General features: G+C 42.1%; 4 protein-coding genes across 5 annotated transcripts; 2 read left to right on the top strand and 2 right to left on the bottom strand.

Annotated features, from left to right (window-relative positions):
- Window positions 1–6,992, top strand: pif1 (PIF1 5'-to-3' DNA helicase homolog (S. cerevisiae)). 2 transcript variants are annotated; one of them, XM_031855253.1, is made up of 13 exons: window positions 1–51; window positions 291–854; window positions 1,006–1,129; window positions 1,424–1,549; window positions 1,843–1,996; window positions 2,889–3,003; window positions 3,570–3,676; window positions 3,924–4,063; window positions 4,480–4,586; window positions 4,686–4,773; window positions 5,076–5,221; window positions 6,172–6,363; window positions 6,625–6,992. In XM_031855253.1, exons 2-13 carry the CDS (start codon window positions 303–305, stop codon window positions 6,670–6,672), a joined length of 1,899 nt encoding a protein of 632 aa, XP_031711113.1. In that variant the 5' UTR covers window positions 1–51; window positions 291–302; the 3' UTR covers window positions 6,673–6,992. The 2 variants fall into 2 exon arrangements, with proteins under 2 accessions (XP_031711113.1, XP_031711114.1); XM_031855254.1 differs by having other exon boundaries at window positions 22–51; window positions 295–854.
- Window positions 6,993–7,331: 339 nt separating this feature from the next.
- On the bottom strand, window positions 7,332–9,400 carry LOC116387834 (cytochrome b-c1 complex subunit 6, mitochondrial-like). The gene is made up of 4 exons (XM_031855256.1): window positions 9,260–9,400; window positions 8,692–8,769; window positions 7,888–8,049; window positions 7,332–7,707 (listed from the first exon to the last, which is right to left on the bottom strand). The coding sequence occupies exons 1-4, from the start codon at window positions 9,305–9,307 to the stop codon at window positions 7,675–7,677; spliced, it is 321 nt and encodes a 106-aa protein (XP_031711116.1). The 5' UTR covers window positions 9,308–9,400; the 3' UTR covers window positions 7,332–7,674.
- Window positions 9,401–9,601: 201 nt separating this feature from the next.
- Window positions 9,602–13,857, top strand: nsun4 (NOP2/Sun RNA methyltransferase 4). Its single transcript, XM_031855255.1, has 8 exons — window positions 9,602–9,695; window positions 10,256–10,475; window positions 10,698–10,872; window positions 11,152–11,306; window positions 11,398–11,558; window positions 11,662–11,786; window positions 11,912–12,044; window positions 12,222–13,857. Exons 1-8 carry the CDS (start codon window positions 9,603–9,605, stop codon window positions 12,363–12,365), a joined length of 1,206 nt encoding a protein of 401 aa, XP_031711115.1. The 5' UTR covers window position 9,602; the 3' UTR covers window positions 12,366–13,857.
- A 4,416-nt stretch (window positions 13,858–18,273) lies between these two features.
- dmbx1a (diencephalon/mesencephalon homeobox 1a) lies at window positions 18,274–25,852 on the bottom strand. Its single transcript, XM_031854952.1, has 5 exons — window positions 25,632–25,852; window positions 21,940–22,109; window positions 21,589–21,767; window positions 20,492–20,891; window positions 18,274–20,345 (listed from the first exon to the last, which is right to left on the bottom strand). The coding sequence occupies exons 2-5, from the start codon at window positions 22,091–22,093 to the stop codon at window positions 19,906–19,908; spliced, it is 1,173 nt and encodes a 390-aa protein (XP_031710812.1). The 5' UTR covers window positions 22,094–22,109; window positions 25,632–25,852; the 3' UTR covers window positions 18,274–19,905.
- Window positions 25,853–27,101: the final 1,249 nt, after the last annotated feature.

Here is a 27,101-nt window from a genome sequence, read left to right on the forward strand (position 1 = left end):
GAAGAAAGGAAGAAAGGCAACGTCCAGGACGTAATCTGTTTAAAAACAAAGGTAAGAGCTGAATAAAAGTGTTCCAGTCACTACATTTAAAGTTCATTTCGCTCGCGCAGTTATGTTTAATTGTTTCATTATGATCTAGCAGTATCAGATGATTGTGTTGATTAAGCACAGCTGCAGTTCAGGGAGTTAAACATAAACCGTTGTGTTTACTGTTTCATGCACATTGTTTAAATCTCCGTCTGAGCAAACTGATTCACTGTTGATTCAATGTGAACTCTTGTATTTGGCAGAAAGTGTGTGCTATGTTAGACGGGGAGGACGGTGCCCAGCTGCAGTGCTGTGTGGCGGTGGAGCAGCTGAACGCCTCCGGTCAGGCCACCCGGAGGCAGGTCATCCGTAAAGCTTCGGTTATTCTGGGCCGGAATGAGTTCCAGGAGATTCTCCTCCGGGTCCACGACGGAAAAGTCCCGCAAACTTACCATCTCAAAGACTTCAAGCTTTTTACAAAGTTCGCCAGAGAAGGGAAGTGCACCGTGAAACTGCTCCCTGAAAACATCCAGGTGCTCATCTCCAACTGCCCCCCTGACCGGCTGAACCTCTTCCTCAAAACCCTGAGCATCAAACACCAGGCCCGGCTGAGCAGCAAGCCTATGACCGATCGAGAGAAGCTCAAAGCCGGCCTTCCCCGCAGCTTCGAGGCCATCAGCCCCCTGCAGCAAAAGGATATACAGACGGTCAATGAGCTGAGGAGCAAAGTGGCGCCCAAAGGGCTGGCAGACCGCACTAATAGGACGACTGTAGCAGGAACAGGACAGCAGGTCAAAAGGTCGAGAAGTGACACTAACTTCAGCCCAGTGAGTGGAACAAACAACACACACAACACCTTTCCCCCCCCCCTCATCACAGTGCGTTAATCTGCAGCAGACTACTGCCCCAACATGTCCCTCCTGCATCCATTACATACGTCTTTTGTATCTAATCAGTTGAATGTGTTGATTGTTTCAGGTGAAAGCCAACCCGAGCAAAAAGCCCATCCTGTCTCTGGCATCGCGTAAGCTGAATAAAGACCAGGCCGCTGTTCTCACTGCTGTGCTGAGTGGCAAGAACGTCTTCTTCACTGGAAGTGCAGGTAAATATATGACTATATATTAAAGCTACATTTTCACAAAAAGTTGGTACTAGATGTCTAAAAAGATATGCTTGCTGATGCATTCTGCAGAACTGTTTTACTGAATTATGTTATGCATTAATGATGCTGCTATATAGTAAGTTTAGTTTAGTAGGTTTGTCACTATCATTATTTCTGCAAGAAATTCTGATGTAAATCTCCTTTGACACATTTATGGAGTTTTCCCTCTGATGATAAACAAGTGGAATTGTCAGTTTTAAGCTCCTTTTTTTTTTTTTAATGTGTGTTTTTCAGGCACAGGAAAGTCCTTCTTACTGAAGAGAATCATGGGATCTCTTCCTCCAAAAAGCACATTTGCCACAGCCAGCACAGGAGTGGCTGCATGTCACATCGGAGGAACGACACTACACAACTTTGCTGGTGAGTCGTTGTCTCTGAGGAGACTTTAAGAAAAACTGACACAAATGTGTCTCTGGAACCAGTGAATGTTTCCTTGAAAAATGACTGAATCAAGTAACAGAAAAGTGAACGTAACATTTTTTGTGTTAACCTTTCTTAGAGTATTTCTGACTATGAATCTTTATTATAATGGAGGAGGTGGTGTCGGGTGTCTCTCCATATTAACAAATGTGTTTAATTAAATCTCAATATATAGGAGAAGGTGTGATTTGAGTATCTGTTTTTCCGCTCTCCTGTACTCGTGCTCTCTCCAGGTATTGGCTCCGGCTCTGCCCCGCTGGAGCAGTGCATCGAGCTGGCCCAGAGGCCCGGGGTGCTGCAGCACTGGACCAGCTGTCGACACCTCATCATCGACGAGGTCTCCATGGTGGAGGCCCAGTTCTTTGATAAGCTTGAGGCAGTGGCAAGGTGAGACGACGGTCTAAGAAATCACCTTGTGATGCCGCAGTGTATCGTAATAGAAGTATTTAATGAAGTAAGTTAGAGATGTTTTCTGTTTGAGAGATGTTTGGCTACCGTCTGTGTCATTATTTATTTTTATGCTAAAGACGGGTGCACATTTTCTTAAGTGGCTCTAGTTATGAAATTACATTTGCATATTCTATTAAAAATATGATTTACATTGAGTGTTTTGTATGCCAAGTTTTCCTGAAAGTCTTTGACATTATGTTTAGGATACGTGCTCATGATACCAAGCAGCCCAAACCACAGACCTCAACTATACATCTGACTGATTTTATAATTCTTGACATTTTTACACAAATTATACAAATGCATGTCTAGTCTCTGGTTATGACTCACTTCATTAATGCTCTTCCAGACAGCTAGTGTTGGGTAAACATTTATACTTTAAAAAATGGTAAAGTAAGATTTGAGGTTTGAACTGGGTATTGAAAAATGAAATGGAAGAATAGAAGTTGTAAATGTTCATAAAAACATACACTCGTGATGTTTGCAGTGAAGCAAAATGTTAAATTCAGTTTCCAAACACATTTTGGGACACTTGAGACTTAAATCTCCTCTTCAATATCCGTTTACATTATGATTTTCCTGTTTAGTGACGGCATTAAAGTACAGTTGGACTTCCAGCATGAAGAATTTTAACACATCAACAGTGGCGTTATTAATTCCAATTTGCTTTTTGTTACAATTCATGGTTCCAGTTAAAATAGATAATTTATTGGGTTTTATAGAAGCTCAGCAGTGCTCTGATTCGGAGCTATGTTAAGCAGCGATATTGAAGTTGTATAACTATATACTCATCTTTAGTGACTGGCATCTTCTCGCTGCACTCTTGTAGGTCGGTGAGAAGGTCCACTGAGCCGTTCGGGGGCATCCAGCTGATCATATGTGGCGACTTCCTCCAGCTGCCTCCGGTTTCTAGGGGAAAGGAAAAGGCCAGCTTCTGCTTCCAGGTCAGACCACTGTGGATCTCTTATGTTTGTTTGTCATTGATTTAGTAACACTGTGGTCAGTAAGCTGAAAGGATGGGTTGAATGCAGAGGTCAAATATCATGTATGCATGAATGCAACAATATAAATATAGTTTACATTTTAACCTGTTTATAATCTGTTGTGATTCAATACAACAAGTAAGCAACAAATCCTGCTTTAAAAGAAAAAAAAAAAAGATTATAATGAATTCATCAGAATGATCATTCAACTCATGAGATGTAGTTGTTAAAGGAATTATATTTTTTGTGTGCTTCTCATCTAAATGGAAATATAAACTTGGGTATAAAATGCTGCTGTGCTTTGGGACTGTAGAGGTGTTCCTAATTTTCTGTTTACATCAGTGTATGTGCTGAGAGGTTGATATAAGTACCTGCGAGTCGGTACTGTTCAAAGTCATTAACATTTGTTCTAGGGTGTTCCCATGAGCCAGCAGCTCTCCTACACACTATGTGCTTACTTCCTGAAGAGCATTAATGCTCTAGTCTAGTCTATAGCATATAATATGAGAAATGTTTCCCTCTTCCAGGCCAGGAGTTGGCGTAAGGTCATCCGGGTCAACATGGAGCTAATGGAAGTGCGAAGGCAAACTGACCAGTCCTTCATCTCTCTCCTGCAGGCAGTGAGGCTGGGCAGGTGACGTAATGGGCACTGTCCTTTTTTTTTTTTTTTTTTTTTTTCTCCCCCCCCCCCCTTTCTTTCAAGCAATTGAATTGCCAAAATGTGCTTTTTGTACAGCTAATGTGATTCCAGTGCACATCCATTATGACCAAATGTACAGGTTAATGTGTTTACGTGCATTACATATGCTTTTAGGGCATTTACCGGTCTTTCAGGCATAGCTTTTTGTAAAGGAAAAGTTGTCTTAATGAACACCATTCAGGGTGACGGAGGACGTCACCGCTAAGCTGATGGACAGCGCCTACCATCATATTGAGAGGGACGGCGTTCTAGCGACCAGGCTGTGCACGCACAAGGCCGATGTGGAGCTCACAAACGAGAACAAACTCCAGCAGCTGCCAGGTCTGAAGGGTTCCGTTTGATTATGTTGTGCTTTTCCACTTGAACAGGCGTCACTTTGTCTGGTTCGAATCCAAGTAAAAATAGGACTTGTAAAGATAGGCCTTGTTAAAACCTATTTCCACAAGATATTTTCAGTCTCCGCCAGATGCCAGTTATTTTCTGATGTATCCTGTAACGGTACCTTTTTTTTATTTTGTTAGCATTAGCTGCATCAGGAAATTGGAAGGAGTGTGTTTGACCCCCTGTGGCAGCAGTTTAAAAGGTGTTGCTTTCAGACTGTTTCCAACAACAGGTTTCATGTGGGTTTTTTTTTTTTTTGTTTCATACTCTATCTTTTAGGTTCTTTACATGACTGTTTACGTTTAATATTAGAAAATATAAGTTTCCTATGTAGTGAATCTTTCCTTGTCCCTCAGGGTCTGTGCGCGTGTTTGAGGCACTGGACAGCGACCCAGCTCTGGTGAAGACCATAGACGCTCACAGCCCCGTCAGCAGACTGATCCAACTCAAAGTTGGAGCTCAGGTGAGCACATGCAACATCGCACTTTTCTTATGTGTTGAGCGTACTGCGCTCAGTTTGAGCGAAGACACTGTTTGAAATGTAACGCTTGTTCTTTTTAAGGTCATGCTGACTAAGAACCTGGATGTTGCTCGAGGTCTGGTGAACGGAGCGCGAGGGGTTGTGGTGGCTTTTGAATCTGGAAAACATGGTTGGTATTTGAATTATTATTATTATTATCTTGAAACATATTGCAGAAATATTGTAATGTTGTATATTTAGTTGTAATAACATAAAGGCTTAGTGGCAAGAGAATTGCATAGGATTACTTTCATGAATAGTCACTGGAGGGTATTTCAAAGGAGAATAACTTATGGTCTGTCATGTTGTATCAGCGGTTTAAGGCAGAAACAAAATGGCCAATGCCCTTAATGAAAATACAGATAAAGTCTTCTCAGTAATAACGGTGATGGTAGATTCTCATCCATCCATGTACTGACTCATTCCCTTCAGGACTCCCGCGTGTGCATTTCCTGTGTGGTGCCACAGAGGTGCTGAAGCCCAAGCACTGGGTGTTCAAGTCTGGCGGTGGGATCCACCTGAGTCGACAGCAGCTGCCACTCCAACTGGCCTGGGCCATCTCCATCCACAAGAGCCAGGTGAGAACAGGTTCAGTCACGGCCACATGGTGGTTTGACTACAGCTCTCACAGAAACACTGAGACGGGTCCCCACCAAACCACTATGATGACATCGCTCTGTTTGTGGAGGACTCGTTTCCGTGTTGCCATGGGACACCAGTGCTTTGTGTGCGTTTCTCTTGAATGCTAACTCGCATGACGAATGGCTTCAATTCAAGAATTCAATTAGCCTGAAACTAATTCATTTTGCATTTGTATTGCATTTGTAGTTGCCTCTAGACGGCTAGAAATGGCTTCGGGTTTAATTGCAGTGTTTTGTACAGACATTCATGATCCACAGAGGATACACCCTCAACGTTTTAGGTCCTCTAACTTTTTCTCTAGTGCCTCCAGCAGGCCAGAGTTTCCACTGGTGAAATATCTCCATATCTACGGGATGTATTGGCACAACATTTTAGAGCTGACAATTTTTGGTTCCCGGATGATGAAATAAATGAAGAAAGAAATTTTATCAGAAGACAAAGATTCCTACTTGGTTTCAAAATCACACAACAGGCAGAGAGAAACTCGGGCAAGGTGAGTGAGAACAGGCACAATAATGCTATTGGATGTGGGAAATTGCTAGAGGCCCGGTCAGACGCTCTGCACCCCAACCCACTATTAAAGCAATCCCACAAATGAGCTGTAACGATGTAATCGCAACCACTCAGCTGCCTCCCCGCCATCAGTCTGAGGTCAGCAAATTGACCTCAGACTGATATTGGTTAGAGAGGAAAAGGGTTCCTTTTAGGTAATGGAATTCATTGGTCATGACCAATGTTTGATCTACAGCAGAGAAGCTAAAGCACGTGGAAATAATAAGGAAATCCCACACCTGCAGCCCTTCACAGGAAATGAGTGGACATAACGGAATAAATTGGCTTGTCCATTTGCTTTTCTGACCTGCTGTGTCTTTTTCATTTGTTTTAGGGAATGACACTCGACTGTGTGGAAATCTCTCTAGCTCGGGTGTTTGAGAGCGGTCAGGCCTACGTGGCCTTGTCTCGGGCTCGGAGCCTGGAGGGTTTGCGGGTGATGGACTTTGACCCCCGTGTGGTCAGGGCAGATTCAGACGTTTTAGTCTTCTACAAGAAACTGAGGAAAGAGAGGCTGCTCATGCAGGTGAATGCAGAGCTTTTCCTCGTCTCATTGTCATAACCTATGGACGGCGTTGATTTGATGACTCAGCTTTTCATGAAATGCAGTTGGTTCAACCATGACCTGTTGAGTGCATTGAATACAAATTACTGTAGGATCACAATATTGACACATGAAAACACACTCGAGACGTCACACCAGAGCTGCAGAAGTTCCTTTTTTCAGGATGCATTTTCTCACACTACTCGGTCTTGTCACGTGACTTGTCTCCTCTTCCCTCTGCAGGCCTCCATGGATGACTTTCTTGGCTACAGCAACAAAGAAAACTCTTGAGGTGGTGAATTAATCTACATCTGCTGTGACATTATGCACTGTGTGTGTGAATTATCTGCATGTTATCAGCCTCTTGTTACTCTTGGGACAATTTGATTTTCTTAAAGGAAAGCAACCAGAGACATCTACAGTCAGTCTACCTCATGGTTTGTTTTTGCAGCACTTGAAGTCACACTGCCACCTTCTGGTCATTTGCTTTTTTTTATGCCTTTATTTTTTAATTTATTATCATTTTTGGTATTTATTCCAATAAAGTTTTAGCCAACATGTATCTGTGGATCATTATTGTTATAGAGCCTTCTGTATGCCCGACCATTACTTACTACCACACACACCAATCCAACAGATTTAACAGTACCTCCCCAACCTGAGTTGTATGTGAAATGTAAGAGGCAGCAAACCTACAGGGTGTCATTACTCTGAAATAGGCCCCAAGTGTTCTGATACCATATTATCCAATACTGCATGTATAAGTAGTAGTATCTCCCTTTGTCACATATTGCCAAACAGTGCTCCCTGACATCTGACACATTTTCTCTTGTATCACACCCACAACCAAAGACATCCTCTACGGCTGAATAAATTGTGCCCCGAGTCAACCAGGCCATCACTTCCATTTTTATCACAGTAATCGAGTGTTACAATGATGCAACTCGGGCAGGCTTGATACCAAAGAAAACATTTATTTAAGTTGGAACAATGAATCCATGGCCAAACCTGAGTAGAGACATTCATTGCCAGAGAAGCAGGTTTGCTTTTGCATGTGAACTGACCAGTGAGAACGATCTGAGCCCTTCTTTGATGCCCTCATTACCTACAAGCAGTGACTTGTATTTGACAGACTGCTTCTGACCCCATCTACACAAGTATGCACTGTATACAGAAAGCGTGGCGCGTATTTAGTCCAGGAACCCAAGAAACTTCTTTTACATTAATACACAGGAGAACAGAGGAATATTGAGTATTTTAGCAGTTAAATTGATTTTGCAGCTGGTCAGGAGGTTATTTCACGTTATGGAACAGCTTGTGTGCCACCTATAAAGATAAAGGAGAACATAGTCAGCATCTCTAGTGGAAGAAATATGTACAAATTATCTCTTTCAAAAATCAAGTCGCATGCAGTCTGGTTTCTCATATGCCATCTGGGCAGTGAACAGGAAAAGAGAGGCACATCGTATTTTCCCTCTACTTCCACCCTCTGTTTGTGCCACTTACACAATGATCCCGTGCATGCAGGAAGTCAAACAGTTCTTCTGTGCATTCTTCAGCAGTGCTGGATTTGGAGCCAACTCTGGCTGCACAGGTCTCCAGACGCTCCATGTAGTGCACACAGTGATCGGTCTGCTCACACTTGGTTCGTATCGTATCTAGAGGATCCTGAGGAGAAATGTGGTCAAAATACACTTAAAAGCATCAAGAGTAAAAGTACTAATTATGCAGAACTGTCCATTTTACACTAATGTGAATGATACTATTGGATTGATGCTGCTGCAGGATTAGATGGGGCTAATTTAATTACTTTATATGCTGATGGGTAACTTGTGAACTTCCCACGGGGGTCAATAAAGTTTATCTAATCTTGCCTATAATATACCATAATTTATTCGTTTAATATAATGTATTAATCTGAATCTGCAAAGTAATTAAAGCAAACCAGATAAATATAGTGGAGTTAAAAAAGTACAATATTCATCACTGAATTTAGTAGAGTACAAGTATAAAGCAGCTGAAAATTTAGATACTGAAGTACAAGTACCTCAGAAATTGTACTTGGGTACAGTACTTAAGTAAATACTTAGTTACTCTGTCCATCACCGATTCTGTACTGTCATATAGTGGTATACCTAAATATCACTCTGCTCAGTGTTTTTTTTATTTGCCCATTTCTGTCCTTGAAGGTTTATTCCTTTATAAAGATATGTTACGTGTCTAGTGTCCAAACTTTCAACATTTTTGTGTTCTGAGAAAACTGTGTGTGGCAAGTGAGATCTTCTTGGGTTCTATCAAGAACAAACTTACCACCATGTCTTCTTCCTCCTCCTCCTCTTCTTCCTCTTCCTCCTCTGCCTCTTCTTCCTCAGCTGGCACATCTTCCTCCTGGTCAAGGACATTAATAAAAAGGACATTTAGTTAGTTTGGTCTGAAAACGTTTTGAAATGGTACATTTTATTACAACTAAAGTCTACCCACAAATAATTGTACAAATAAAACTCAAATCACAATCAAACATACTTTATTAATTCATAATTTAGTGGTTATTTTAACAGATTGGTGAACATCCAAATAACTGGTTGACACTGGTGTTGCAATCAGAGAGTTACCATGGACCGATCATAGTAAAGCCGAGCAAGAAATCTCTAAAAACTCTAACTCATGCACAGTTTGTGTTACAATTTAAGCCCCATCTACGTCTGGCGCTACAATTCATATCTACACGTCTTCAAAAGACTTAACACTGAACTCCTTACACCGACAATCTGACCAGAGTCATAGCACTGAGTTGGGTAACGTAACATGGCCAAACGCGCGCACACACACACACAAAAAGCGACTGAAAATACAAATATATCTGCCTTTTTTTCAATACCTCGTCGTCGGGGTCGCCGTACGTGAGCATCTTCCTCTCAAAAACCATGATTACGACACTGAACTTCTCCAAAAATCCCGGCAGAGGACAGAAATCCCAGCTCGTCAGCTGCACCGCTGTTCGTTGAGGACGTGAGGTCGTTCATACGGAAGAAACGAAGTGAAGGAACCCCGGGTGTGTCCTGATAACGTTTCTTATTGGTTGAAAGTGGTTACTGAAGTTGCTCTGATCCAATCAGTGACGGGTTTGTGTAAAACCAGCCTTTACGAGTAATAACTGCCGGCGGAACGTTTCTTTTGGCTGTCGTAGCGACGACGGACCAAAATAGCTGTTGCACGACAAGATGGCGCTGCTCTTGGACACTAGGCTTTTACTGAGGAAAGTTAAAGATTTAAGATGTTTAACGCCAAGACGAAACCGAGTGAAGGAAAAATGGGTAGGTTAATAATGCAGAAATAGACAAAGCAGTTGATACAGTTCGTTACCTGTAAAATTATTTCCTCCCTCAGAGGTTAATTTTTATTCAGTTTGGTTCTGTCCAGAATATCTAACATACAATACGTATTAAAAAGAAAGTATTACATTTTGACTTTAACTATCGGTATCTATAGCATGGCGAATTTAATCAATGAGAGCTGGAAAAAAAAAAACGTTACTCTGAAACTAAAAATATACAATATCTTTAATTATTACTAGCTAAATGTAATCAATGAAACGGTAAACTCATGAAATCGTTAAGTATAAGACATACATGAATTAACTTTATAGTGAGTCTGTTGTTCTCTCATACAGTGTAATGAAATCTACATCATTTTATTCGTTTTTTATTAAAGGATATACAATTGTACACTAGCATGGCAGTTACCCATGGCCATGCTAGTTAACATCCTCCCCCCAATTGTACATGTTTCACTTAAATAATTAAACTCACAAAATAGAACATCAAAGCAAGTAAACATTTTAAATCAGTATTTTGACCTCTCTGCTTTCTTACAGGCTGTCACACGCACCAAGCACCCGCCCACCAGTCTGGCTCTGCAGCACTTTGATTCCACCTACAGCGTCCAGCTGTGCCAGCTGTGGCCATCGGTCCGAGCCGCCTTGCTGTCAGAGAAGAAATACGGAGCCCTGCTCAATAACTTCTGCCATGATGCTGTTCTGGCAAACCTCGAAGCCCAGGGATGCAGAGACTTCCTCAGTGACACAGATACTGAAGGTAGGTGTGCATCCTCCAAGGCTCAATGTACTTACTAATGCTATGTCAAGCCATGCATGTAGAACTTTAAAAACAAAAATGTTTTTGTTTGCTGCAAAAAGCCACTTGCATGTCGTTCTTCTCTGAAAGCCTCAATATTAAACTCGTGTTTTTTCATCTCATTGAAAAGCGCAATATCTCTCCTCATGATGATCAATTCTAAATTCTTGATTGTTTCTGCAGCTCAGCCAAGCTCGGAGCAAGAATCTGAGGTTGCGGCCGATGAGGAAGCCAGTGGTGTTTCCATACCTAAGAAGTCTGACATTGATGGTCAGCAGCTACCTCCCCTACACCTCAGTCCTCACATCAAGTGCTTCGTGTTTCCAAGAGGGGATATCACAAGATTCAAGCCCGCTAGGTGAGTTCATCCGTTACTTACTGGACAAACATTTAAAATCGATTCAAAGAAGAATATTTTCACGCGTGACATGTAGTTAAAAGTTTTTTTTACACGTCTGGTAGTTTGTTACACGGTAACCACATATTCTGTTAATTTATATATTTAATTTCAAAATGGTTGAACATTTAGAGAACCGTGTTCTCTTCCAGATGAAACCAAGAATGTGGCAATTATGAACCGAATGTTCTATTTTTTACTCAAAGTGTATTCTAATTATTTGTCCTTTGTCCTCTAAAGACCAGACATGTGTGGGTTGCTGGGTTACTATCTGATGGACGCAGCGTCTCTGCTGCCTTGTCTCGCACTGGATGTCCAAGAAGGTCACAATGTGCTTGACCTCTGTGCTGCTCCAGGAGGCAAGACCCTGGCTTTACTTCAGACCCAGGCTATAGGTAAGAGGGCCACTCATCTTTTTGTTTTCCTCCTTTAGTGCTGCTGTTCTGTCTGTCGGTTGTAGTTAACCCTCCGTCGTCTGCTTTAAAGGTTTTTTGTGCCTAAATGATGCCTCCGTGTCTCGGACGTTGCGACTTAGAAAAGTCCTTAACAGCTACATTCCTAAGCCGCTTTTAACCGATGACAAACTACGCATCACCTCCTTTGATGGCACCAAGTGGGGGGAAATCGAAAGGAACACTTTCGACAGGGTAAGCCAGTGTCGCGTAATCATATGGCCGGTGCCTGAAATAATGCTGTATTTATCCAAATACCACCACTTTGTCCACGTCCTCTTTTCTATTCGGTCTTCAGGTCCTTGTTGACGTCCCCTGCACCACAGACAGACATTCACTGATGGAGGACGACAACAATATATTCAGTAAGATCAGGACCGGTGAGAGACGAAAGCTCCCGCAGCTACAGCTGGAGCTACTGATGTAAGTTTTGGTGAACATCGTGTGGTTATTTTTATGTGTGGTTACATTTTGTCAATATATAGTAAAGCTACAAGTTAACATGATTATCTTATGTGAAGTGAACAACCCCTTTCTCCATCCTGCAGGGCGGGCATCGAAGCAGCTTGTCCAAGTGGGGAGATCCTTTACTCCACCTGTACTCTTTCTCAAACCCAGAACCAGAGCGTGGTGGAACAGGCAATCTACTTGGCTCGAGAGAACCACGGCATCCAACTTCAGGTCAGTCACGCACACACACTGTCACCGTCAACAAGAAACTGTAAACTATCAATAAGGTGCTGACCTCTGGAATATCAGGACTTCCTGATTAATACCACAGTAACCTAATTACAACTATTCATTTTAACTTTTTATTTTCTTTTTTCCCACATTTGTCCTCGTCGTATCTACATTCAGGTTGTTGATCTGCGACCCCTCACACACACGTGTAGGAAAACCTTTCACTTCGCTCCCGACCTCCACCTGGGTGAGATGGTCATCCCACACTTAGCCGCTAACTTTGGCCCCATCTACATGTGCAAGCTAAGGAGGCTCACATAGACCGGCAACCGCTTTGCCTAAAAGCTTGTGGACAAATGAGATGATCCTCTCGACTCGTCTTTCTGTATAAACTGTGGCTGTTGGAGCACCGTTGAAGGAGAACTTTTCATCATGATGGTGGACTGTTGAAGCACTGGACTACAGTTGGTTAAATGTGACAGAAACACAGTTGAAGGACCATGACATCATTATTGTGTACAGCATTGAACTGCAGTTTTTTTTGTGGAGACTTTTTCACTCAACCAACAGAAAAGCCAAATTCAATTTAGGAGATTCTTGTTTTTTAGAGTCAGTTAAAACTCTGATTTGACAACAGTTTGTTTTTTTGAGTGAACCAGCTTTGAAATGTCTCTTTTTAATTGTAGTTTTACTATTTTACCTGTAGGTGGCAACAGTAGCTCAAGATTAAAAGTATCCTGTGCCCACTAGAGGACCCTACGGATATGTCTGTTAAGGTTATATGTTGACAGGAGATCCAGAATGCATATCCTTCGAGTTCACATTACCCAAACACACATTTCCATTAGAATTACCTGCTCTCTTTAAGCCTCAAATGAAAATGGGGTTGGCTTGTGCCGTGGTTATTCATCAGGTTTGATGGCTTTACCTAATAATGCGATATGTGGGTATATGGAAGGAGGGCATAATGAACAGGCAGGGAATGATGTTTTTGACCATTTGGTTTCTCACATCTGAATCTGTATAACTTTCATTATTAAATCTGGATTGACTCTGTTTTGCATTGGCATCACTCAGAGTTTCCTCTTATCACTGCCTAATGTGAGCAGAGAGGTGCCTCTTTTTCCATCACACCGCCGATGACCCTTTATGTTGTCCTGGCCAGGCAATGTAGCGTGAAAAGTGTGTGTGTGTGTGTGTGTGTGTGTGTGTGTGTCTAAGTGTCTAACGAGTCCACCATCCACACCCCACCGTCATTAAGCTGCTCCAAGTGCAGGAGCCGACTCCCATCCCTGTGCAGGGATGGACGGCAGCCATGCGGCTCCCAGATGAACATTAAAGAGGCAGCAGAGAGCTAAAATGGGACATCTCGCCCTGTTTTGCCCCTCCGCTTTTTTATTCCACAGATGAGTGCAGATAATTTTCGGTGCGATTGTGAGTGATTACTGTATTACTGCGGTAAAAGGGGGATGTATCTGGGAATGCAGAGGGAATTAATGACACATAAAAACTCTTTTTGTGTTGACTGCTTTCGTCTCCAGGGCCTCGAATGCCTCTTCGCACGTCTTGTGATTACCTAAACGTATTGTAAATATGTGTTTCCTATGGGCTCTTACATAAATTTACATGTTTTAACACTCCGGAGACGGCCGACTGTTAGAGATGAGTTACCCTCTATTCTGCCTGTCTATAGACTCGACTGGCTGTCTGCTTCATTATTGAATTAGCCAATGAACCGCTGTGCATTTGTGTCGCTGTGTGTAAGCCTGTGTTAGGGAGACAGATGCTGTGTATTAAAAAGACTACACAACCATGCTGCTGTTGTGTTTTCAAATACAATTCCAACGTTGCTTTTTTTGGTAATAGACATGCAAAACATTGTAATAGTGTTATATATTCACATCATGCCACACAAGCTTCTACTGAATGAATGACCCATTAGTAATGACCTCCATATCAAACTAAGCACCTACAGTACATTGTTAAATGACAGCAGCACGGGAGAGCTACTGAAACTTTAACCTATAAACTAAACTAATCTTTGCTTTGTCTGAATGGGTTGATTACCTGCCACAACTGAAATTAAGGATTCAGTTTAGTGGCCTCAGCACAGCCAATGTAGAGGTGAATATTAAGGTGTCTTTGTTTACTAAGGATACCCTCTGTGAGGCAGTTGTAGTCTGTCTATTTAACGCAGATGCTGCTGGTCCTGCTCTGGTGTTTTCCAGCCCAGAGGTGAAGATGAGACGTGTGTCCCAGTTGGCGGTGGGAGAGGGGATTTCACCAGTGGGGGTCTTTGTCGTGGATGCACTGAGTAGACAGCCACAGGGCAGATAGAAAATGCTCTCTAGTCTTCTTTTTGTTTTTCAGATTACAGTTTTTCAATTTCTGAATTTCTGTTTACCTTTTACAGGCATTCAGCTGTCTTTCAGTGAAAGGATTATTTGAATGACATTTAAGTGAAACTGTTGCAGTACGTCGAAAGACAGAGGAGGTGCAGGTGACATGGAGGTGACATGGGTTGATGTCTTCCCTTCCCCTTCATTCTCTTCAGTTTTCTTTTTTCTTTTCTTCAGGAAACTGCACTAAAGCGATAGATCTACTACCCCGACATTGAAGCTCACAAATAGATTTGCAGATTTACAGGATCTCATACTATACTCTAGAGGACATTTACAGTCTGTCATGATCCCTCCGGTACTGTTCTTAGCTACTTTTGTTCATAATGTGGTTGGCTACACAATCATATATAATTTGTTTACTGTCTAAAGACTTTTCTGTAGCATTCATACCGAGGAAACAATCTTTTTTAACATCTCTGTTTGAAGCAATTGTGGACAATGTTGCAAATCAATCAGCGGGCACTATTTTTTTGCAATAATGTATCTTTATATGATTTTTGTAGCAAAGCAAGGGCTGTCAACGTTCTTCAAAAAATGTTTTGTTATGTTTACTGATATTCTCATTACATCCCGACAGCAATCAATGAATCAGATGCTCTGATAAAGAATAGAAAAAAATGCAACATCTGTGGCTGTCATTCAGCCTGAATGTAATGATCGGACGACCTACTTGCTTGTCTACCCGTCTGTCTATCAGTGCGCATTCTGCCTCATTACCGGAGTCTTCCACAAGCTGCTAGCTTGACAGCTGTGAGTACTAACAAAAGCCAGGTACGTTTTTATACTTCATCTTGATAATTTTGGAGGAATGGCTACATATCGATATGGAGATATGATATTATCTATCGAGTGTGTGTGTGTGTGTGTGTGTGTGTGTGTGTGTGTGTGTGTGTGTGAGATTGTGTGTTTTATTTTATCATTTTAACTACAAATCTGTTCTGGGAAGTACAATCTGGGGACACGGGCCTGAAAAGATATAGTGCATCACATATTGTAGTCTTGCTTTTATTTAACATTTGATGATCTCACATGAGATATTTTCACACTTTTGGCTGCAGTCAATAGCTCAAAGTGCCCTCTCATAACTTCAGACTGTCCTTTAAGGTACTTTAAACAAGCTTTGAATATGAGCCAAAAACTCAATATGTGATCTAAGCATTCCCCGATAGACTCCGTACTCCATGAACTGGCTGAGAGCACTCCTGTTTGGCTCAGTGAAGCCCACATTGGAAATGCAACCGTAGGTTTAGGCTGCAGCCAGATTAAGAAGAGAGAGAATGGGGGTTTTCTTCTCTCTAAGAAGATTACCCAGGGAGGGGCGAGATGGCAGTAAGAGTGTTTAAGAAAAAGAGGACAAGAAGAAAATGGAAGATGAAGTGGAACTAAAGGAGGGTGGCCCAGGACACACCGTTTAGCCACCTGTTGTCTGACGCTTGATATAACTCCTCTTGTTGTTCTCTGTGTCCTGCCATATCCATTACTAAACATATGACGATTAATGTCAAAGTTTAAAAGGTCAAAAAACGAAGGTTTGCATTTCACCCTCAAGCATCATGTATGAGTTTTATTTATTTAAGCATTAAGTTCTCAAGCATGTTTTTGCTTCTTTTTTTTTTGCATGTAAATGTGCAGCTGTGAGCCTCATTGTATTGTGCTTCCCTCTCCCTTAAGTTGCTGCTGGTGGTTTCCAGGAAGGCTTTGATGTGTATCTGGGTAATGCACTATTAGAGGGATTTCCCTGAACCTGACAGCTTAGAGAATATGCAGTGAAATGGCAATGCCAGTAGGCTAAAAGAATGCTGGAAACAGGATTAGGATCATATTCTGGCAGACCCTGTCACCTCCTCAATGGGCCGAGCTTTCTAATGCTGGCACTTTTCATTCTTGCCATGGTTAAAACCTTTAAGAGAACCATGGAGAGGAGGGAGAAAAAAAGCACTGATTGAATGGTACACTGTGATTTTTGTGTGGGGGACTTGCTCCAGGGGTGTGTGTGTGTGTGTGTGTGTGTGTGAGAGAGAAAGCGAGTCAAAGCAAGAGATACAGCAAACTGGTGGGCCTATTTAAATCAGATGCAGACCTTTCTTGTTTCAAACTATGTAAAAACTTTCTGCAGTCTTTACTCTATGGCAGTAACACAAATGTGTACTCTGCAATATTAACATGTATACTTTTATGAAATCATTTTTTGAGAAGTTAGGACAACTAAAATCTTAAAGTAGAACTGTCTGACATGATTAAAGTATTGGGTTAATATCTTCATATTGCTCCCACCATGTATTGGGCAAATTCTTTTCAGACCTCACACACTCAGGAAAGTAGATGGAGATACGTGTGTGCCTATAAATAGGTGGTTATGGGGGTAAAGTGGTGAATATACAGCCCTGAGTGTTAGAGATGGAAGCACCTGATCCAGCATCAAGGGCTCAACACACTTGACCCTGCAGCGGTACAATCTAGCAATCCCTGTTCAACCCCCAGGGCGTGTGTGTCTGCGTGTGTGTGTGCGTGTGTGTTTGGGGGTTGGGTGTTAAGAAAAGAGAGAACATTTGGAACAAGAGAATTGTGTTATTTTCTCTGCTCCAGAGCCCCATGGGAGGAAATCCTGCCGTGTACCTGAACAGATTCCTCCGCCTGGATAACAAGGACATTCACTCCTGCTGCACCACAATCTTATCAGTCACACGACCAGGATGCCCTTGGCTGAGGACACACATGTATGTGGTGTAATAAAACACAAAAAGGTTAGGGTGAGGTGTTACATCCACATTAACGCTGCTAATCTGGCGAGATCATTATCCTCTATCTATCCGCTTGTTGGATAGTGGTCGTTCATAACGCTCTGAGAAATTGCTCAATGCAGCAGGAAAGGTACATTTGTTATTTACACACGCCAAGGGGGAAATATATGTTGAAGGCTGATTCAATTAACAGCAGAGCAATGTCATGACACAGCCACGTAAAGTTTACCGTGGGAAGAGCAAGGGCAGTTTTTGAATATGAGAAGCCTGATTGCCCCGCGTGTGTTTGAGTGTGTGTTTGAGAGTGTGTGTAGGAGCAAGGTTGGGGTGGGGGTCCGTGCATTTTGACAAACCATGCTGTTAAAGATATAATAGCAGCATAATCACCGCCCCAGGCCGTCATTCTTCAGGATAATGGCCTGCTTATTCATTGGGGATGGCTTATGTCTCCATGCGGCTTTTTTATTTTTCAGTTTACGTTGTTCTTTTTTGGTCTCTTTTTTTCCACGTACACTTTGTCTCCCTGCAAATGTCATACATTTTATCTGTATTCTTTTTTTAATTTGTCCCCTAATTTCCTATCCCTGTTTTGTCTTGATGCTTTTCTTCTTGTTGCTGCTTCTTCTTTTCTCTCACCATCACCTTGTCTCCCATACTCATACTATTCTTTAACCTGCGATATAAAACCTGAACTATATTTGACTTGCTTTTAGGGATACTTTACGTTTGCCAAAGTAGAAATCTGTTCCTGCACTCGAGCAGTATCACAGTTTGTGTACTTATGGAAACATACAATCCTAAAGCTTATAGTTACTTCTATTTCTATATTCGTGCTGTTGTTTTTACGTAGCACACCACCCATGTCAGTATTTGCCCATTACCACCCGCACACTGTGTAAATATGCAGCACAGATAGTCTTCATTATAAAGATCTCCAAGCAATGTTTTTATTTGCGATTATTTTACAACAACACTAGTTCAAGTCTACATTGTTAGAGAGAGGTAAAGGAAACAACACTGCTGATGGTCCACTCACTCTCTCCTCAACCATTATAAATCTATCTATCACTGGACCAAGTAGTTTGACAGAGACAGTGAGGGGGGGTGGGGTGGGGGGGGGCATCATTAGAATAATAGCAACAACATAACTCAAATAGAGTCAAGACAGCAGTACACAGAGGACTCAGGTCAATTCACTGAAATCTGTTCACTTTCTTTGACTTTCTGTCTGGATTGCAACAGACAGGAGGTGACAGATTACCGGAAATCCAAATTTGCTCAATTGTTTCTTTTTTCTCGCAAGTGCAGAAACTGAACACATTTAAAATTTGAATTAACCCAGGATCGTTACACAGACAACCAAGGGAGGAGCGGTCGACGGGGCTGCCGGTGAGCTCAGCAAATACATTCTTACATTTTGACAGCTAAAGGAATTTTATCTGAGACAGTCCATTATGAATTATACAACATAATAGGAACTTTACAATTACCTTACCAGTAAACATTAATAGATAGACTTTTTTTTGTTTTTTACATATTAAAATAATGTGCTTTTTTTTCATATGAAGACATTAGCTTCCAAAACACATTAACAGAAAACATCAGAGACGTGTGTGATTCTCGTCATCAAGTGCTATCAGCCAGTCTGACTTTCAGTGAAAAGCTGCATGTGTCCCCCAAGAGAACATTAAGGCGAGAATAAATGCTGACAAAATATGGGTCCAGACATTTATCCAAACGTCCAAATTTGTTTAACATATTTTGTTTTCAAATGAAATTGATCAACTCACGGTGAAGTGAATCATGTTGCTGCCTTAATTGGCTGTTTCGGTGGTCTTAAATGGTATGCATGTTCATAATTGCATTTGCCCCAGCTCCCTCAGCCCGGGGCAAAATGTAATTAAAGGCTTTGAGAATTTAGTCACTGAAATCATGTTCTCATTATCAAGCCAGCCTTCTGTACAAAGTGGCATATTACTGGCCATTAAACTGGTAAATTAGTCACTTTTAATTATGCTGTTGAGGACAACATGACTTGAAGTTTATTTTTTATTTATGTGCTGTTATGTAGTACATGCTATGTACATAACCATGTTGCTTAATTGAAATGTCAGGGGGTCCTGTGACAGAAATGGTCTCTTTGTTGCACAGACGTTTCTTTTTCTCCTGGCCAACGAGCCCAATTCCTTCAAAAGTGCCTCATTTATTCACATTATTCTTTCAAACCGAGTGCATCCATCATCAGCTGTGTAAATCATTTTCAGTGATTATTGTTTTAATTTATTTTAGATGTTAAGAAGGTGCAGCATTGTGTGTCTGTTTGAAACGTCATCATAAGAGTCAGGAATACTTCAACTGTCCTCTGAGTTGGGAAATTAATTTGATCCATTTCATTGTTCTAGCATTGTTCTATATCTTATGGATTCTCTTTTCCCGGGGTTATACTTTTGGACCTTGAGCTGCAACTGAAGCTAAGAGGAGTCAAACCAGCTGTTGAAGTGTGTGTCGGCTTTAAAAAGCTGTTACATGTCGTTCTGTAGGTCCAGTGCATGATGGCATGTTTTATTTTTGGACATCTCTGCATGTCCTGTGCCCATGTACTCGTGAAGGGGTCACTATACGACTCCTAAAGAACGATGACAGACACGCAGTGGGATGGGGTGATGTGTAGGCCGAGGCTCTGGCCTAGTTTACATTGTCGTCCATACGATCTGATTCTCAGTTAGACATTGTGTCCAGTCCCAGCGAGGCAGCATGCTGTTTAGCCCTCAGACGGAGGTTCTCGATGCTTGTGGTCTTGCTGTTGTGGCTGGTGAGGCCGCCTGCAGCCGACGCCTGCAGCAGCGGGCTGCTCCACACCTGCTGAGCGTGATGGGACAGGGACTGGTAGTAGGACTGGCAGGGCAGAGAGCCCAGCGGCGCGGGGGGCATGTTAACATTCATCCCCAGGTAGGGGAGTGAAGATGGGGCCGAGAGGTCAAAGGCAGGGTAGTGCACCAGGTTGTTGGTGGCGGCCATGTGCTGGCGGAACTGCTCCTGCAGACGAAACAGGCTGAGAGGGGAGGAAGAATAAGAATGGCTCTGAGAGAGAGGACCACTGCCGGCCAGGCCGCTGATGGAGGAGGAGGGGGTCACGGACGGAGATACCAGGGGAGATTCTGGACAGAGAGAAGAGGGGAATAACAAAGTTAAATTAGTACAGTCAGCTGATGATTTCAGTCAGGACAGAGATGCCATGAAACAAGTCTGTGAAGGATAAAGACAAGAATTAAGCACCTTGCCAGACTAGAGATCATGTTCTTACCTGGTTTAGGGCTGAGTCTTTTGCAAGCTGGAGAGATGCCCTCAGGAGTCACTGCTCTCTCACACTTTGTCTCCTCTCTCTGAGGTTTACTCTCGTCCTCCTTATCTGTGGCATTGTCCTCCGTCGCTGACTCGCTACCAGAGTGTTCTGCTGACGTAACGTTCAGCTCCATTTCCAGCGGCACAGGACGGACTACTGGACCCTCTGTCTCCAGAGACGAAGAGGAGGAGGACGAGGATGAAGGAGGGAGCTGGGTGTCGGTAAGGATTGTTGTGGAGGGAGGTGCATCCTCCTTCTCGCTTCCTCCTTCCCCCGAAGCCTCCTTCTGCTTCTGCAGCTGCTCCTTCTGGAGGCTGCGCTGCTTCTTGCGGAATTTGGCCCTGCGGTTTTTGAACCAAACCTGGTGGCAGAGGGGAGAAGAGGCCAAGTCAGATGGAGAACAAGCAGAAGGGATGTACAAGAGTGGATGTAAGCTGGACTCGAACCCGCACTTAATGATAGATTTCAGTCAGCATCAAATGATTGAGCGGCAAATGAAACTCCCAAAAAGTCAATAAGTGACATCAATATGGAGTTCAAATTTAAATCAGTTTCAACAAAATTGACACTGTATTTTAGCATATATTGTATTCTATCGGATTACCTTCATGTTCTTTTGTGCATGAGTGAAGAGTTTCACTGTGAGCCAGGCTCAACCCTAGAAATATGTTTTCATTTGTTCCTGTATTGGTAATAATGTACAGTCACGGTTTTCAACTCAAACAAGCTGTGTGTTTTGATTAATGAATCAATAATTTATAATAGGCCTGTCTTTCTATTTTTTTATTCTGAATATTTTTTATATTCTTTACATCCATCAAAATAGTTGCCTCCCCAAAATAGGCTAGTCCATCCCCACATACAGTATTTAGGTTGATACTGGACAAACACTATACAACTTTTGTCCATTAGATACAAAGCCTGCAATCACATAAATAATGAGTTGATATACACAACAAAAACCCAAATGAGCTCCTCGAAACTATGTTGCCTATCACACACACATCAGTAGGTGTTTTGTACACTTCACCGTGTTTTTCCTTGAGTTATAGACATACCTGCACACGGGCCTCGGGCAGGTTGGTGCACATGGCCAGCCGCTCCCTCATCACCACATCCGGGTAGTGGGTCTTCTGGAAAGTCTTCTCCAGCGCTTCCAGCTGCTGTGCGGTGAAGGCCGTGCGACTCCGGCGCTGTTTGCGGTGCTGAGAGCCGTAGCGAGCCTCCAGGATGATGTCTTGAAATGCGCAGTCGTTGGAAAGGAAACACACACGGCAAGTTTATTTAACTGGGCATGCTGGGATATGACACCTCACTTCATTTGCATGACTGTCAGCTGCTATAACACCTTCATGCATTATTAATTATAAGAGCCAAAGAGAAACGTGTGTGAGTGTGCACTTAATTACCAGCTAGTCTCTCTGCCAGTGTGAGCGCGTGCACGGACGGCCGGTAGTCGGGCGCGTGCTGCGCCTGTTGCGCTGCCTGCTGGTGCAGGTTGTACATGGCGCTGAGGGAGTTCATGGCGTGCAGAGAGTAGCCGTTCACCCCGTAGTGCTGCATGGTTAGAGGTCGCTACCTGCGGAAATGAAGAGAGGTTGTGATTTTCAAATAGAAGGAAGGGGAGTTCACTCACGAGCATGTTGCTTTTGAGGGCGCGTGGCTGCTGTTCGACACGCTGAACATGTGATCTCAAACCAACCCACCGTTTTGATAAGAGAAGCAAAATGACATATTTAGGCACTGAGAGGCTGTGACACACACGGGCTTTTTTTATTTTTTAGTAGCCCGAATGACAGGTCCTCGCGCTAGAGGGCCAATAGATTTTAATGTGGGCACTCAGACAAAAGTGTTATCTATTAACATCAAATTATCGCTGTGTTCAATCCATTAATTATACAAAAGACTTTTAATTGGGGTAATTATCGCTCGTGCCCATAATGAACCGTGACGGATGCCTTAGTCGTGAATTTATTCACGTCGTCTCTGTGATCCCGGAGAAGCCAAATCCCCAGTGGAAACGTTGCTTTGACAGATCAAGGCGTTGATGAAATGTGTTTGAAAATTAAATAAAGAGATTTGTTTCGGGTCTCGGTGGCAGAACCTGAAACTGGATAGCAGGATTATTTGTTAATAGGCCATTATTACGGAAATGCTATTCAAGGGCTGTTCAGTTTTAGTGACTCATTTTTTCACTTTCAGTTTTCCTGCAACATTTTACTCTAAACTTTGCAAATCATGTTGTGTAATTTGATGTTATTTATCATTTATAGTTAAGTCTAGAAACTTGCAGCTTTTGATATTACAAACAGATCCATTCCTTCAAGTAAAACCATATCAGAGTCTTTCACATGGCAGCAATTTCCCAAACTTTATTTTGTAGTTCTCCTTCACGACCGAGATTATATGAAGCGCTTGAGGACACGATTAGATATGTATTAGTACGGAGGAGGCTGACAGGAGGGACTATCTCTGAGGCCCAACCAGTTATTATAACTATGAGAGACCACAGGGAAAATATATAAATCTTCCTCCAAATGACAGGTACGGTATCCAGGGAAATGCTGAAGTTCTTGAATTTACGTTTAGGCCGGCTGCCTCTCAATACGTTTGAATTTCCAGGTTATCATTGTCCTAATTTCGTTTTTGTTTTAGCCCATTTAATTTGCCTAATTAACATTCGTCGGTCTATGCAGTAAATGTCAACAATTGTAATGTCAGTATATTTATATTTAAGAACCGGTTAGATTGCTCCATTATCTGAAAATATGCAGGATATTCGTTGTAATTTGAAACTTAATTGATGTTAATTTGACCAAGGTCATACTCTTTTACGTAACCTCATTAGTTAACATATTATGACGACTTGATAATTCATTCAATCAAATGTCGATTTTAACCATTCAATTCCAGTATAAATCACTAAATTATGATACATTAATAATAACTAATGCTGCTACTAATACCAATGCTGTCGATAATAATAATAATAATAATAATAATAATAATACTTTTGAAATTATAATAATGTATTCGTATAGGCAAATTAAGCTGTTGTAAACGTATTTGATAAGACAGAGAAGACCGGGTGCATGGTCATTTTTGGAAAAGCCATTATGTTTTATCCATTTCTCATCTTTTCAGAGAGAGAGAGAGAGAGAGAGTGTGTGTGTGCACTTGTGCGTGCGTGTGTGTGTGCGTGTGTGTGTGTGTGTGTGTGTGTGTGTGTGTGCGTGTGTGCGTGTGCGTGCGTGATGCCCGCAGTGCCCATTCCCAGCCTATTAAGTGGCCTCAGCGGCTGATGAATGTGATCAGAGGGCAGTGGGGAATAGTTTAATTCGTCGGGACAGAAGGTGCTTCGCTAAACATTTACTTTACTCCCCCAAGTATTTGAGTTGAATGGGCCCCCCTCCCCGTCTCCGCCCCCCTCCCCTTCCCCTCTCTGGCGGCCTCTTATCCCATCGCCCCGGGGCAACGTTTTGGCTGAGATGTATGGCCTCTCCGCGGGTAAAAATATGCATGTTGATCCCCATTTGGCTCCCCGTCTAATGGAAGTGCAAATAGGTTTCGACTGCGAGGCCCTCCATTTATCATCAACGCTGACACGGACGGACGTACAGCGGGACTGGGTGGTTAGCTCTGGGTTGGAGTTTGCGCGTGTGCGTTTACGTGCCCGCGTGGGCAAGTGTGTGTGCGCGTGTTCTAGTATTATTCCAACGACTGTTCTCAATTGTTTTTCTCCATTTCTGTTTTCTCTGAAAGTCAAGGTGTCCATGCAAATTGGATTACACCTGAAATCACACAACATGCGAATAAATGTAGCATATCTATTTTCACAAACATTCCTCAAAAGCTACAGAATTGTATTAGTTTACTTGATGGAAATACTAGAAGGTTTAAGGGACTAAAACGTTTCCCATCGATTTTAATCTCACTTTTTGCAAAATGCCATAATCTGCAAATAAAAACATCTCGATCTCAGCAACATTGTTTTAGGCTGTTTGGCCCGCAAGTAAACTTAAAGCCTGCTGCTCGTGATTACAAGCTTTCCCCACCTTTTCTATTTACCACTACACCTTATAGTCTGTATCCTACTGCCCATATCAAATTCAGCACAATAGCTCATCGCTGTGAGCCTGTCAGTGCTGTTATTGTCATTCATAAGCCTCTCTCTGCTCCAGGCACTGGGCCCTCCTGGCAGCCCTGCGCAATGCTTCGATTATCAAACCGTCATTATGTAAATTGGCGTGTACAGTGCAACTCTTTGATCCGACCAAATTAGGAAAAATGTTATTTGCTAACAGCCCTCAGGGGCATGAGTCGACCTGACAATCTGCTCTTTGCTGTGTCACAGTGTAAACTGTCAGAGGGCGAGGGACGTGTCTTTGATTTTCTCTGAGCTGAAGGATGTTTGCTATGAAGCCTGATTGAAATTTAAAGGTATTCGATATCTAATATTTAATTGTCTGTTAAAGCATTTTAAAATCCAAATGTCACTGCGACATATTTATTCTGTAACAATCTGCATACAATACATAACCGGAAAAAAATGGAGGAAAAAGGAGAAAACCCTTACATTCCTTGGTTAGGTAAAGTTGGAAAGATATTCAAAGATTCGGATTTACCGGTTAAATAAATCGTTAGTACATTCCTTGGGTGTGCTTCTGTAAATGTGTAGCACTTTAGGGTAATTCAGATATTTTTTAAATAGTAAACTCCAAAAAAGAGGATCATAAACAGTGTGTCCGTTGTGAATTATCACACAAGGTTACATTTTGGGCTGCGTACTGAAACTTTAAAATACCAGATTTATATACATGTGTTTCTACATTTCCACCAGCGGAACTGCTTTCATCTCCGCTGAAATTAAGTAAAAAATAATCTTTAAAAATCTCTATTGGATACAGGCTACTGTATTTTTTTTCCCACTTACACACACAATAAACGTCATTCTTCAGAGGCACTGCACTTACTTCAGAGACTGGCTGATAAAGCTGCAAAATAGTTCAACATGAACATTAAAGCATTTTTTAACACAGGTTTTAACGCAACATGTGAAAAATACGTTTTACTGAATAAAGAGATAGACGAAAGTTTTTACCTCTTATAAAGACAGTAGTCTTTTCCGTCACTTCGTACGCAGACAATCCTCAACTTTCAGGTTTCTCTTCTGCTCTTGCTGCTGCCTTGCGCTGGACACTTTTCCCGTCCTTTTGTCCCGACAGTGAGACACACAAGTCATCCAGTTTGTTGCTTCACTACAAGTCCGTCCGCTCGCGCTCCACCTGCTCCTCTAGTTGTGAATTCTACCGTCTCGCGCAGAAGTGGGAAGCCGCCATCTGCTGGTGCGAGAGCCCCGTGGAGGGATTTTAAGGAGAGCTTCGAGGGGGTCATGCTGGCTTTCTATTGGCTCTCCGTGCTGTCAGTCGAGTAAATAAGATCGCGGATCGTTCAGCGGCAGACTTCTGGTGTTATTTTCAAACATGATCAATTTAAGCACATTATGTCCGCTAAATCCCTCCGAGTCTGTCCACATGTTTTTTTTATTGACATCGATAAACATCCCCTGTATATGTGAAGATTGACGCTTTTTAATAACGGCTTCGTTTTTGCAAAACATATATATTGATAAGTGATCGATATGATGTAGGATTGATTTTATTTCTTTACGCATCGCAACTTTGTGAATTATTTTATAGGTTATACGCTCAAACTTTAAGCAATTGGTTCTGCAAGTGTTTCTAAATTATTTTATAATATAAGCTAATGAAAAACACTTTGTCAACACATTTTAAACATTGACAACTATGAGGTGTATACTATTATTTTATATATTTTAGTTTTTTCAAATCTACTACAAACTGCTTGTATGCACTTGGATCATGAATCCAATTGCATATCCTTAGTTTTTGTGAGAAAAAAAGCAACCAATCTTAAGTTTGTTTGCTTTTCGGCTTTTTGCTCCATGCCACTGGAGGAGAGAGAGACTTTAGAGAGATGGCTAATAGATGCCAGGGCGCTGCCTTTAGACTCTCCCCCGGCCTGGAAGGATTTGGGATGGGATAGGGAAGACAAGACGCCATCTCAGCCTCCAAAAACCCCTGTCTTAAAATGACTGCGGGTAAGAGGATTAGGGCAATAATGCCCTTCTCTTCTTGAAGGGTTTTTAGAGAAGATTTCTTCTCCCGGAGCAAAACCGTTTAGGTAGGGAATTAAGGGCAGCGCAAAGTAGCCTTTTAATGTAAAGCTTGCATATTTTTGGGGGAGATTCTTTGGGAAAGTACTTGGCCTATAACGCAGTTTTATCTCTGACCATGTTTCTCCCTGTGAACACATTTGAACAGTAGACAAAAGATTTCATGGAATACAGAATATTTGTGTCCATGCGTTTTTACGCATTAAGACTCCACCCAGACGCATTGTTCAAAGACAATCAGGGGTTTGTGGACATTAAATGTTATGTGTGTGTGTGTGTGTGTGTGTGTGTGTGTGTGTGTGTGTGTGTGTGTGTGTGTGTGTGTGTGTGTGCTCGTGAGAGAGAGAAATAATGTGTGTGGGGGGGGGAGGTGTT

This window comes from Anarrhichthys ocellatus, unplaced genomic scaffold, assembly GCF_004355925.1.
Source record: "Anarrhichthys ocellatus isolate YVR2014 unplaced genomic scaffold, GSC_Weel_1.0 scaffold15, whole genome shotgun sequence".
In the NCBI taxonomy this organism is placed as follows: domain Eukaryota; kingdom Metazoa; phylum Chordata; class Actinopteri; order Perciformes; family Anarhichadidae; genus Anarrhichthys; species Anarrhichthys ocellatus.